Source organism: Metarhizium acridum (genome assembly GCF_019434415.1).
Source record: "Metarhizium acridum strain ARSEF 324 chromosome Unknown scaffold_141, whole genome shotgun sequence".
Taxonomy (NCBI): Eukaryota; Fungi; Ascomycota; class Sordariomycetes; order Hypocreales; family Clavicipitaceae; genus Metarhizium; species Metarhizium acridum.
This window is the reverse complement of record NW_027094020.1, coordinates 1,926,479-1,938,859: the sequence shown is the minus strand read 5'-3', so window position 1 is coordinate 1,938,859 and position 12,381 is coordinate 1,926,479. Positions and strand designations below refer to the sequence as shown.

The 12,381-nt window shown below is 52.5% G+C and overlaps 4 protein-coding genes across 4 annotated transcripts; 2 read left to right on the top strand and 2 right to left on the bottom strand.

Moving 5' to 3' along the window:
• Positions 1 to 4,272: 4,272 nt before the first annotated feature.
• J3458_009239 (uncharacterized protein) lies at positions 4,273 to 5,150 on the bottom strand (the record flags this gene model as incomplete). Its single annotated transcript, XM_066119659.1, has 3 exons — positions 4,273 to 4,410; positions 4,487 to 4,649; positions 4,864 to 5,150. The coding sequence occupies 3 exons, from the start codon at positions 5,148 to 5,150 to the stop codon at positions 4,273 to 4,275; spliced, it is 588 nt and encodes a 195-aa protein (XP_065975455.1).
• Positions 5,151 to 5,348: 198 nt separating this feature from the next.
• On the bottom strand, positions 5,349 to 5,603 carry J3458_009238 (uncharacterized protein; the record flags this gene model as incomplete). Its single annotated transcript, XM_007809129.2, has 1 exon — positions 5,349 to 5,603. One exon carries the CDS (start codon positions 5,601 to 5,603, stop codon positions 5,349 to 5,351), a length of 255 nt encoding a protein of 84 aa, XP_007807320.2.
• Positions 5,604 to 6,121: 518 nt separating this feature from the next.
• Positions 6,122 to 8,528, top strand: J3458_009237 (uncharacterized protein). The gene is made up of 3 exons (XM_007809130.2): positions 6,122 to 6,761; positions 6,915 to 7,029; positions 7,098 to 8,528. The coding sequence occupies exons 1-3, from the start codon at positions 6,678 to 6,680 to the stop codon at positions 8,195 to 8,197; spliced, it is 1,299 nt and encodes a 432-aa protein (XP_007807321.2). The 5' UTR covers positions 6,122 to 6,677; the 3' UTR covers positions 8,198 to 8,528.
• A 459-nt stretch (positions 8,529 to 8,987) lies between these two features.
• On the top strand, positions 8,988 to 10,667 carry J3458_009236 (uncharacterized protein; the record flags this gene model as incomplete). The annotated part of the gene is made up of 3 exons (XM_066119658.1): positions 8,988 to 9,289; positions 9,348 to 9,786; positions 9,840 to 10,667. 3 exons carry the CDS (start codon positions 8,988 to 8,990, stop codon positions 10,665 to 10,667), a joined length of 1,569 nt encoding a protein of 522 aa, XP_065975454.1.
• Between the last annotated feature and the right edge of the window lie 1,714 nt (positions 10,668 to 12,381).

The window sequence follows — 12,381 nt, the reverse complement described above, 5'->3', positions numbered from 1 at the left end:
CCCACCACCATGACCCTGGAACATGTGGATTAAAGTTTGTATGAAGTAGTCGCAACAAATCAATCGCCGCTTCGACACATAATTTCGCACATTGGAGCGATGTTCCTGCTAGAATAGGATCCGTGAACGTAGTTAATCTAGCTTGGGACCTGCGGATTTTGGTTGCTCGTGTGTTGAGAGGTGTGTTAAAATGGGCTGAAGCAGCATTATGCGGAGATATATAAAGCTGTTTTTCTGATTATCATAACACAATGGCTCCAAAATAGGATCGTCAAAAAATGTGAATTTTTTTTAAACATGTGGCAAGACATACCGACCATGAAGCAGCAGTCTCTGATCTTTAAACAGCGCCGCATATTCAGACGGAACCTCTCCCCTCTCTTCCACGAAAGCGTCTCGTGCACGGAATTTTCGAAATCAGATAGCTTCTTATGCAGCACGATAATTTGATCGAGGCTGTAATACAATGAGATATTCCTGCTCGTGACAGGAGATAGATCAGGCGACACGCGATTCATCCACGGCCGGTATACCTTGGATAGAATATCCTCCAGTATCCCGCAGAGGCGAATGTTTTCTCTGTAGGACCGAAACCTAGGTGCGACCTGATGTGGCTCCACAGGCATCGAGATATTCTGCTCAAACCCAGACGGGAGCGGCAATACTGAAATGTGTGTTGTCATAGCCGGGCGGCCGTATGTCATGTTCACCAGCCTTCACCGCACACGTATGTGCGTTCATCAGCTTACTCAATCTCACACAGCCACCAGCCATGATTGTGGAAACTCACATGTCCATTACAATACGGAGTACAGCCATACCAAGTCCTCCGCTGAATCTCCTTCTCCAACGCGCCCCTCGTGTCCTAATGGTGCTCTGCATGCAGACCCAACCCCTGAGCAACTCTACATGCGACACCGCTCGCATTCCAGCACCGAGTTGGATGCGGTGTGCCCTGGAATTCAACGCAATGAGCAACAAGGTTTGCACGACACTCAAATTATTCGCCTCTAAAAGATCAATATTCACAAAGGGCTTTATCCTAAGGAAAAACGTCGTCGAGGCGGCTAGTCGCTCGGCAGGTGGGAGGTCCGGATAATGACACGCCAGTGAGAAAATGGCATTCAATGCAGCATGAAAGGAAATCGTGTTTGCGTCACCGTTAGGATAACAACCCAGCCCGAGACTGGTTGGTGAAGAGGTGGAAGGACGCTTTGGCTCAGCATAAGATTTCCAGAGACTGCGATATGTAGCCTTAAATGAGGGCAAGTGAAAGAACGGATACATGTAGTACACCTTCTCACGAAATGTGGCGACCAGGTGGTCTGCGAGGTCGCGGGGCGGCAGGGAGAATTGATGAGAGGGCACGAAGTAGGATGAGCCGCGGCGCCAATCGCGGCCTGCTTCTCGCCGGGGCTACGAGGGATGGCACTTCTTGTAGTAATTCATGGAGTCGAAGGCTTAACGAGGCTGTAGAGGAGCTGCCGTAGAAGTCTTCGGAGACGGAAACGTTGTCGAAGATGACGGTGCCCATGGCTGAGACGCTGCTGTTTGGTTCGGCGGTGACGATGCCGTTGTCTACGGAGGCTGCCGTGTTTGATGACTGGGCTTGGACGGGCGCCGAGTCTAACGACGAGGAATCCTTGGTGGGCGTCAGCCGCAAGAAGCTGTAATCTGAATAGATTGGCGATGAAGATGTTGGTGTTTGCGTTATGTCGGCTTCAGTCTCTGCTTTAGTAATTGGGGGGAGGTGAAAGTCTAGCGACGGAACTTTGACATGCGAGTCACTGCAGACTTGTTCTAGTTTCCGGATACGACTGTGTGAGACTTTAATATATCTAGGGCCCGACAGGAATCACAGGATTCCATGTCAGCGTTGCTGGTGTCGGCATCTTGTCCGCCTAACAGGACAGACAGACATACTCATCTGTGCTAGCCGTCCTCGCATTCTCCAACTTATACACGCATCTTTCTAAACCTAATGCTCATCGACGGCACATGGAGCAGATGGGCTTCCCGCCATAACATCGTGACTTGCGTCCGCAACATGGCTCACATGCCAGACTAATCTTGCGGCGACGTTGGCGTTCCTTGCTCTGAGGTACCATGTGGACGGCGCGAGCTTCTATGTGTTAGCGAGTCAATTATTTCCCGAGGGTTCGTCATGGAATGATTGGAACCCATGATATTGCACAGTGACAGAGATGAAATTTTGACGGGGTGAAGAGCCGAAGGACGGTTAAAAGCACAAGTCAATCGGTTGTCGTTGAGCCGAAGCCCCAGAGACATGCACCTTCCTTCTTAGCACAGGGCATCATTGGTGGGCCACTAGCTCAAAATGGATGAGCCGCGGGGAACTTGATGCTTCCCTTTCACATCTCAGGAGCCTTTGAACCCATCAACGATGCCGACGACTGCAAATTGGCTAAACTGACAGCTCATTTTTTAGTGGCAGGTGGTGTGGGGAGTCCTAGTTTTCATGGGAGAATTGAGACTCCGAGATGCCGTTTCACCACCCCGTGGACTTACAACTAATGGTTTGGGTTGTCAATAACCAGTCACTCGGCAGACTTCGCTGCTAATCATCTCCCAAGTATGAATTTTACACATTGACTGCGTGGGAAACATGTACTCCTCTTGTTGCATCACGGCCAGCCATCACTAACATCTCTTCAACGCCAAAGCCGTAAAACTCATATAAGTCATCAAAAATCAGGCTCATTCTACCAATTATACAGGCAAAGGCGCTCTAAACCGTGTACTTCTATCTCAGCTGTGTGATAAAAAGCCTGGTCAGAAGCCCAAGCTAGGACAAAATGTGCCAATACTTCCTCGCCGCGAGACTGGCTCCAAACCCGGCCACAAACACCAACGCCCACCGCGCCAAGGCCAATGGCTGAAAAGCCAGAGCCCAATGCAGCCAAATTGGCTGTATGTGGGGATAGACCTGCCCATGGTATGTGTTTAGTGACGCAGTCAAGCATATGAAGAAGAAATATTGTCGACACGACGGAACTGGGCGAGAAGGGCGAGCGTGAGTTGGGACGACAGACTGCGAATAGCTACTACGCCTCACTCAGTGGACATTCGGCCAGTCACTCCTTGACGACCAGCAGAGATATACAGGGCACATATAAAAAAAGGAGTTGAGCGTGTGTCAACAGTCCAAAGCTTTGCACTTTGCCAGTCGACGAGAGTCAGGAAAAACTATATAGAAAGGTCTATTGGATTGGGCCCGCTCGCTCTGTTTAAATAGCACTTGAGGTTATAGGGTTACTTGACATGTCCCCCCACGTCTGATATAGTAGTAGCCATCTAGCCGGGCCCGTTCGAGAAGTCCCGTGTCCGGTTAAAGTGCCCCAGACCTGGCTGCAGCTACTTAGCATGACATTTGGACGGGGGTCTGGGGGAATGACTTTCGAATGAGAAGACGGGAGAAGAGAGACGGGGACTGGAGCGAGGCAACCCAAACTTTCCGTTCAGCAAATTAACAGCAGACAAACGAGGAGCCGTTTCTTGATTTCCGGGGAGGGGGAAAACATTGAAGGTTGAGTGGCAAGATGGGGGTGCCGGGATATCTATCTGCAATGGCACGCTGACGAAACCAGCTGCAAGCTTGGCCTACCTTGGTCTGGCACCTGTCAGGAAACCGTTGACGCAGCGTGAATAATGTGATTCAACGGTCGTCAAATAGCCAAAAGGCCATCACAGGAGCTGGTTTGCAAAAACCACATGATAGTCGCGCCGCGGTTCCACAGGAGCTCATATCGAATATGCTAACTTGCGGGGACGGTAACATCCTTTTATCCAGGCAAAACAGCCTCCTCAGAGCTGAAAAAGGTTACTACTACCTAGCCGAATGCGAGAAGCTAGTTAGTAGTTGGCGCCGCCGGGGTTTCTGCAAGACATACTGAGGTCCACAGCATTCAAAGGCACGCTTCGAGGCGCAAAGGCATCCAAGTATCCGGATCGGTTGACTTGCTAGATGTGTCCTGGGGCTAGTGACCGTTTGAAAATGGGCCTATTGGTCCCTGGTTATCGCTCCCTACACCACATGTATAGCAGCATGTTGTTGTCTACTTGGGTTTGGCAACTAACTGCCTCTTGCAATAGACATTAGGCTACCATCGATATTGTGCAGCCAAGTTGCCGTTCGTCCAAGTCTTGTATCTCTGCCATGTTAGCGGAAATATTCAATGATGCCGCCACCAACGCCTATATAATTATGCATTCTCATTCACTACCACCTTTGTTTGCTCTCCGCAAACATTCCTACTCGAGCGACTTAGGACCGGGTGCAATTCGCTTCCCAATATCCTGGTCATAGCGGTTCCTCTGTCTCTCGAAATTATAGTCAACCCGCAACGAGCGTTCTCGAATACGCCAGAAGAGCCATTCTGGGCCTCCTTTCTATAAAAACATACGCACCCAACGTTAGTAGACACTCAAAAAAGGCATCAAAATATAACGAGAAAGGTCGACGTACCAAGCTAGTGATGTATCTGCATATGCCCGGCAGATGGACAGTACCGCCGTAGCCGCTGTACGCCGCATCCACGAGTTTGTCGCTCACGGTTTTCACGTTTAGCAGTGGAGCGACGACATTGGATTCATTCGTCTTGCCGGTGAAAAGAGGTGTGCGAATGAAGCTAAATATCCCAGCGTAAGACGCACTCTGGGAGCCTTATGCAGGCTCTTGAGCTCCAGCTGCAGGCCCTGTGGAAAAAAAAAGCGAGCAGCGTGACGACACGTAGGAGTATTGAGCAGTGGCAGTAACGAGGCATTGACTAGAGAGCTCGCTATATAAAGCTCCCCTGTGTGCGCAAAAAAAAAAAAAAAAAAAAAAAAAAAAAAAACAATTACACCTCGTGCAAACCCGTCAAGCCAGCCTTGGAAGCAGAGTAATCGACAATGGTAGGGGCCGAGACAACGGAACTCATGGAGCCCGTATTCAAGATGTGGCCATGGTCCTTGCGCACCATCTCCGGCAGAAATTCCCTGACGAGGAGAAACGGCGCAATCAGATTCGTCTTGAGGGTGAGCTGCACGTCGTTGGACGTCCCTTCCATGATGGTCGACCCCCGGGCCAAGCCGGCATTGTTGAAGAGAACAGTAGGATGGCCGACCTCGGCCTTGATGCGGTCGCACATAATCTTGATGGCGTAGGCATCGCTCAAGTCGCACTCGTAGAAGTGTAGTCTTGCACCAGGCGGCGGCGTCCACGACAGTGGAACGTAGTCGAGAACGACGAAGCGCGTGCGAGGCTTCCTGGCGATGAGTTTCTGGCAGATTCTTGCGCCAATGCCGCTGCTTCCCCCCGTGATGACGACAATCTCATCGTCCCAGTTTCATTGGGAGTCGACGACCCAGTTATTGGCGGTCTGCTTGTTGAGCTGGTCGTTGAGAGCGAGGACGAGGCTTGCGGCGGCGAGCCAGTAGACTCGGGAGCGGATAGTTGCCGCCCGGTCCCGCGAGCTCCGTTGGGCCAGTCGAGAAAAGAGCGGTTCCCATGCCAGGCCCAGGGCCAGCGGGAGCGTTGTAGTGGGAGTGAGAATCCAGTTTCGGGCCACGACGTCGAGGGTGAAGCCTTCACGAGAAAACATGGCGTGGGTATTTCTCCTTTCTAAGCTTCAGCCCCTCAAGATGCCCAGGACGGGAACGGAGAGATGAAATAAAAGAAGGAAAGAAAGAAAGAAAGAAAGAAAGAAAGACACGCATGTTTACATAATGTGTCGCTGGTGAACTAGAGTGGTTACTGACGAGACGCATACGACCAGATTGGATGCTGGCTGGTGACTCGGGATGCACCCACACCTCTTTCAAACCACGCGCTTCAAATCCACCAGCACTTCCAAACCCACACTCTTGTCGCAGAGAATATAAGGGTGTATAACACACAAAAATACTGTGGCGTGGCCACGCCCGTTTTTTGGTATTTTTTCGTGTGACAACTCTCAACCCCACACCCGCGCACGGGATGACGGGCCAATTCTTCACACACTCCAACCGCATTACCTGGCGGCTCGTCTTCAACTCCGTTCCCTCTTGAATTTTGGCTTTTGCCCCACAACGTGATGGAGTCGAGCTGGTTCGCGAGCTGCTTGTCGTTGCTGCCGCTTCGTTCGTTAGACGTCAGATAGGAACCATCGATTGCCTCGGACAGAAATCAACTGCCACCACGGGCGGGCTAAAACCAGATTCCACCGCTGTCAAGCATTTCCAACAGCCTGGGCCAGCAGTTTTGCCTCCGTCCAGTAACAGACAGCATCACCGACCTGGCTACTTGAGCAAGACGAGCCATGACGCGGGTTGAGGTTGATTTCCTCCGTACCGAGGCTCCAATTGGAGTCCCCCGCACTTCGCCAACCCCTGACTAAGGACCAGGAAAAAGACGGATGGAGAAGGTATAGGGGATCAAGGGAAGCGGGTCCGAGGGGGAAATCACCGTCGTCCTTTGGAGTTTGGTGCGACTAAGTTGCTACAAGTCCTCTTTTTGGACCCTTCGCTTGGACAATCCCTACCTATACCAAATCCATGCGCAAAATGTTGATGATTTGGGGCATGGACGACTTACACGTGAAAGCGCTCACGTCTTGTCGCCCGTCCCCGTCCCATCTGGCGACAAAAAGAACCTCGAGACGTCGAGACGGCGCAGCACGGGCAGTTTGCTCCTGTGGATGATTCTCGTCTTGCAGGGCCAATTGTTTTCTTCCAGTATCCCAACTCAGTTTTTTTCTCCCCAAGTAGTTGTTTTCAAGATGGTATGTCGATTGCTCGGTAGTGTTTGTGGGTTGGTCGTGCATGGGGGGCTTTGCTGGCTTGGGTGGCTGGACGCCTTTTGCAGCCTTCCCACGAATTAAAGGCCATCGAAATAGATGTTCTTGTTCCTGATGCTAATGTACATGGTTCAACAGGCGGTCCAAAGCACACTCGCTGTAGAAGTTCAGCAAAGTTACCCGCACCAGAATGGGCGACCAAAGCTTTCAATATGGGAATATCTGAGGCTGTTGACCAAGGCCACAACGATCGGTATGTTTTGCATTTCCACTTGATGAGACGAATGGGGCCCCAATGTTGTTAACATGTCGGGATGACAGTACCTTTACGCATGGCATGGTATATTCTGCGAATTGTGTTTTTCTCCGCCAGGCGCAGGTTCAACATCAAGTACTACGTGTTCTGCGCCATTGTGAATGCCGTCTTCACCTCATTCAATGATCGTGAAATCCAGATTTACTCACAGCCTACCGTGGACGCTTATTACACATGGGTCAAGAGCAAGCTGGGACGCACGAGGGAACCTGCTCTTCGCCAACGCCTCGTCCATGACATCCAGCCGCTGGGCCAAACAGGCGGCTCGCTCCTGTGGATTGGAAACCGCCGCAAGGCTAGCAAGATTGTGCTATTCTTGCACGGAGGTGGATACATTGCCCCTGCTCTCCGCGGCCACTATGACTGGTGCTGGAATGCCTACGTCCTGGCCGGCAGAGAGGCCGGAGTCGAGGTCGCAGTCGGCTGTCTCCAGTACACGCTGTTGAACGATGGCAGATTCCCCGTCCCTCTAGTACAGGCCGCAGAGGCTCTCGGGTCGATTCTCGATTCCGGCATCAGTCCATCCGACATCTACATGGGCGGCGACTCAGCGGGAGGCAACCTGGCCATGCAAGTCTTGAGCCACATCCTCCACCCGCATGAAGGAATCCGTCTGTTGCAACTTTCGGAGCCTCTGGCAGGGGTCTTTCTGGTGTCGCCCTGGTTGAGCAACAATGTATTCAGCGACTCGGTCAAGCGAAACAACGGCAACGACATGATATCCACCGGGGCCATGGATACGCTGGGCCTCGCCCTCTACGGGGAGGACCAGATCAAGGCGCACAAGGCAGATGTCCTTGCGGGGGACCTCTCTGCCGCCAATCCATACATGACTCCTCTCGACACAGACGAGGCCTGGCTCGATGGCATCGGGGACGTTACCTCTAGGGTCTATCTCACAGTTGGAAAGAATGAGATTCTGTACGATCAGGGTGTCAAGCTGATCAGCCTGCTGCGATGCAGGAATGCTACTTGCCAAATCAGACTGGACGAGTCGCCAAGGGAGGCTCACGATTTTATACTTATTGAGAATATTTTTGAGAAACCGGGAGATGCAACGTCGAGGATGAAGAGTTGGTTCAAAGGGACCATCACAGCCAGCTGAAGGAATTGACGGAGGGGGAAGGACTCTCCAAGGTAATCTATTTGATAGAAGTGAATGTACTGCGTGTGCTTCTCCGTATTACTGAATCGTCGCATGTTCTGCATGTAGTTGCTCATTGGCAGGGTTAAGACGCCACGTCCGAAGAGCTCCGGAGGCGGAAACGGGCGTCTCTTTCGGCACGCAGAGGACCATGCGTGGTGCAACTATGGTACGAGGGCAAGAAAATGGGCCGAGAATAAGTTGACTCGATGAATCAAAAAGAGAGAATGAGGTCAAAATCCAAGTTTTTCTTGCAGATCCAATTTAGTCTTGTCACCTTGGCAATTCAACCACACTCCTTCGTCTGGACCCCATTCCGTGTCCGTCCGGAGCGACTCTTGAGCAATGTGAGCAATGCAAATTATTCGATGTGCGCAGGGGCTCATGCAGGTTATGTGAGGGGAGGTTTTTGTCAAATCTTATGCCAATTTGGATATTAATGGCCTGTTGGGATCTAGATTAAACGCCGCAGACATCATTACGCCAAGGAGATGTGCAATGCCGTCTAGACATTACTTGCTATCTGACTTATCAACAGTTGTCACTTTGGGTACCCTAGTCGGACACGCCTCATGTTTATAAGAGGTCATTCACTCTTCGCGTCGTGGTTTCATTATCTCGCACCGAGCTGCTCAAGCCAACCTATATCCGAGCTAGCAAGCTCTCATGAGAAGAATCTACATGGAATTCTTGGGAATCAAAAGTATACACTTGGACGATTCCGTTCCTCCATACCGTACGATTAGCAGCCATGGCCGCCGTTCAGCAGACTCTCGGCACGCCCTTGGCCACGACAGATTCCCCCCTGATGGGCGCTGCCAATGCCACCATCCGTGAGAGTGGCATCATCGCTGTTGCGGTCGCCGAGTTCCAGCAGTCTCCCATTCGATATGCCGTCTCGACCCTTCTTGTCACCGTCCTCATCCATCTCTACAGACGGTCGATTCCAGCGCTTGACGTAAAAGAGCCACCGCTGATGCTTCCCGGGATCACGTTTGTTGGCCACCTCATTGGCCTCATCAAGAACCAGGCAGGATATCACACAGATTTACAGTAAGCAGTGGATCCAAACGCTCCTATATGGAACCTGTCGGCTGATTCCACGGCGCAGCAACAAGACTGGAGCTGCCATTGCTATCCTGCCCATGCTCGGCGGCAAGACATGTGCCATCTGGGATCCTGCCCTTGTCCAGTCTGCTCTCCGCCAGAAGACTCTCGGCTTCGAGCCATTCGCCGTAGACTTCTTGCAAACCATGCTTGGGATGAAGGAAGAGTCCTACAAGGCCTTCCGAGAGATTCCCGAGCTCGTGGTTGAATTCTTCGACGCCCTCCATGTGACTGTTCGTGGCGAGCCGCTGCACCGCATGAATGCCAACGCCCTCAACTACATTTCGTCCCGACTAGATGCGATCAAGGGAAGCAGCAAGATGCCCGTCGACAATTTCTACCTCTGGCTGCGCGAGCTGATGACCTCAGCGACAACCACCGCCCTCATGGGCCGTAAGAGCCCTCTTCTCAAACACCCCGAGCTTGTCAATGACTTGTGGTGCGTATCAACCCCCAGACCGGCTACTTTAACTGGTCACAACTGACCTCGTGAAAGGACTTGGGAAAAGGCCATTCCACCATGCTCATCAACGCCGCGGGCTTACAGGCCCGTGAGAAGCTCCAGAAGGAGCTCGGCAGATATGACGCCACCCGCGGCGACGAGGACGAGACCACGGCGGCCGTGACCTGCGAGCGCGCCGCGGTTCTCCGAAAATACGGCCTCCCCGACAGTGAGATCGGCAGGTTCGAAGCCAGTCTGCTCCAGCTAGCCACGGGCAACACCATCCCCACCACCTTCTGGATGGTCGCCAACGTCTTCACGCGGCCCGACGTCGTCGAGCGCCTCCGGCACGAGCTGGGACCCCCCGTGCAGCGCAAGCAGGGAAGCAGCGTTGCCGCCATCGACATCACCGGGCTCGACGACGCGTGCACCCTGCTCGTCAGCTGCTACCGCGAGTCGATCCGCCTGTCCAACCACGCCCTGTGTGTCTGGCGCGTCATGGAGGAGACAATCGTCTCCGACGGGCGAGGCCAGTCCTACGTCCTCAAGAAGGGCGCCGACGTCCAGATCCCGGCCGGATACACCCACCGCGCCGACGCCGCCGAGTACGCCGCCGACCGCTTCGTCAAGCGCCAGTCCAAGCTGTCCGCCCAGGCCGAGAGGGCCAAGAGGGCGGCGTACGTTCCCTTTGGCGGCGGCAAGCACCTCTGTACCGGGCGCAACTTTGCCTTTGCCGAGATTCTGGGGACCGCCACCGCCCTCTTCCTGGCGTTTGACGTGTCGGCTGACGGGGGCGCGGTGCTCCCGTGCGGCTGGCCAGGATGGCAAATACTACCGTTCTGGGCGGTGCGTCAAAGCCGGAGAGGCAGGGCGAGGGCATGAGCGTTGTTCTCCGGCGACGGCCTGGGTGGGAGGATGTCACTTTTGAGTTTGAGGCTGTTGGCAAGCGGGTTTGAGCAGGAAAGTCGGTAAACGGCCGAGACTTTACGCCGCGGTCGGTGGATGTTTTTGCGGTGGCTCGACATTGATTTGCATATTTATTGAGAATACATTGTCTCTTTGAGTGTTGTGAATGCACTTGTTGCGCGGACAGCTAAGGTTTGTTAAATCTGGGTATTTTATTTTTCCATTTTCTTGGAAGGGAAGACTAGAATTATAAGTTGCCTGCAGAAATAATATGTTCAAGTGTATAGCAAGTAGCTGTTACTCGGTTTACTTATATCTGGAGTTTGGTAATATTGTAACATGGAATGCGCCGGACCTTACTCATTGCAGCGATGGCGCCTCCCGTGCAAGGAACGGCCCCATGTCTACCGCGGGGTGGAGCAACTCCGGCGCCGGCCCAGGGACGCATCGGGCCGAAGATCCATAATATTGGCCGGGGCATGGCCCGTTATTCCCGTTGCCACGTTTTGCACCACCACCACCACGAACTTATTTCAGCTGGCCTCAGCTTCGACGTGGATGGTGTGGATGGTGCACCATGCTCTACTCCAGTGTGTTGCAAATATCTGACCCCTTCCCCTGCGAAAAGCCATGGTGGAGTAGTTACACTCTGCTGACTCTGCGGTGCTTTCAACAACATGTTTGTGGACAATTGCCGTGTAGAGCACTGTATATAAAACCATTTAATGCTCAGAAAAATACGGGTTTCAGTTCCATATCTAGAAATGCCTTTGTACGTGAACAAAGTGCCTTTACGAACGAGTGTTTGGTGACGAATCGGTACAACTGCCCTACGTTCACTCTCGCAAATAACCTTGCATCAACGCCCTTCCCCAATGCCAATTCAGACCGCTCATACTTAACCCATGAGAACCTTTCGTCTGATCGTGAGCCCAACCTGCCTTAAGGCAGCAGCAGTATTCGAAAGTATGTAGTGAGTGAGTCCTCAGTCGACTTCAGATGGACGAAAGGAGTACTTTGCAAGGTAATGCTTCGCCATCGCAGGGACCCGACAGGCACATTATCGGTCTGCCATTGACAGAGTGTAAATACTAATCCTCAGAAGACAGACGACCCCTAGAACGCTGACGACGCCTCCAGGTCATCTAGGGCGGCTGCTTTTTAACATCGTTGCCACATATCAAACGGATTTCTTCGTCACCGTCCATGAAGTTTAACCAGTCATGGGTTTGGCGAACTAATGGGGACGAGAAGTCCGGTTCCTGGGTGGTATTCGATGGTAGAGACTCCAGCGTAGAGGAGAGGCATTTGGACGCGCGAGTGGTTACCAAGTTGTTCTGGGATGCATTGTCGTCGGATCTTGATAGATGCAATCGACCACTTCAAGATTAGTCTGCACACAGCCAATGGACATGTCAAGGTCGATACAGCACTAAACAGCTTACACTGGCCATGACTCGTAGCAACCAACCGTCCCAGACAATATTCTGCACCGGTTCCTAAAACAAGCAAGGTGCTTCACCTTAGCATCCCCGAATGTCAACATACACGCTTAAAGGTCTCGGATGTCCGGTGGATTTACGGGATCTCCGTCAAGCACTGGTAGATCTGGTCTAATGTGCACCTCAGTCGCTCCCTTGACCCTATTGTCATCGGTGCCGTAGCTGTTAAAGTGTTTAGAGGTGCCAGT

Coding starts and splice junctions, on each gene's coding strand:
- J3458_009237 (XM_007809130.2), top strand. CDS start 6,678: ATGATTCTCGTCTTGCAGGGCCAATTGTTTTCTTCCAGTATCCCAACT. Junction 6,762..6,914: donor AAGTAGTTGTTTTCAAGATG/GTATGTCGATTG, acceptor ATGGTTCAACAG/GCGGTCCAAAGCACACTCGC. Junction 7,030..7,097: donor GACCAAGGCCACAACGATCG/GTATGTTTTGCA, acceptor TCGGGATGACAG/TACCTTTACGCATGGCATGG.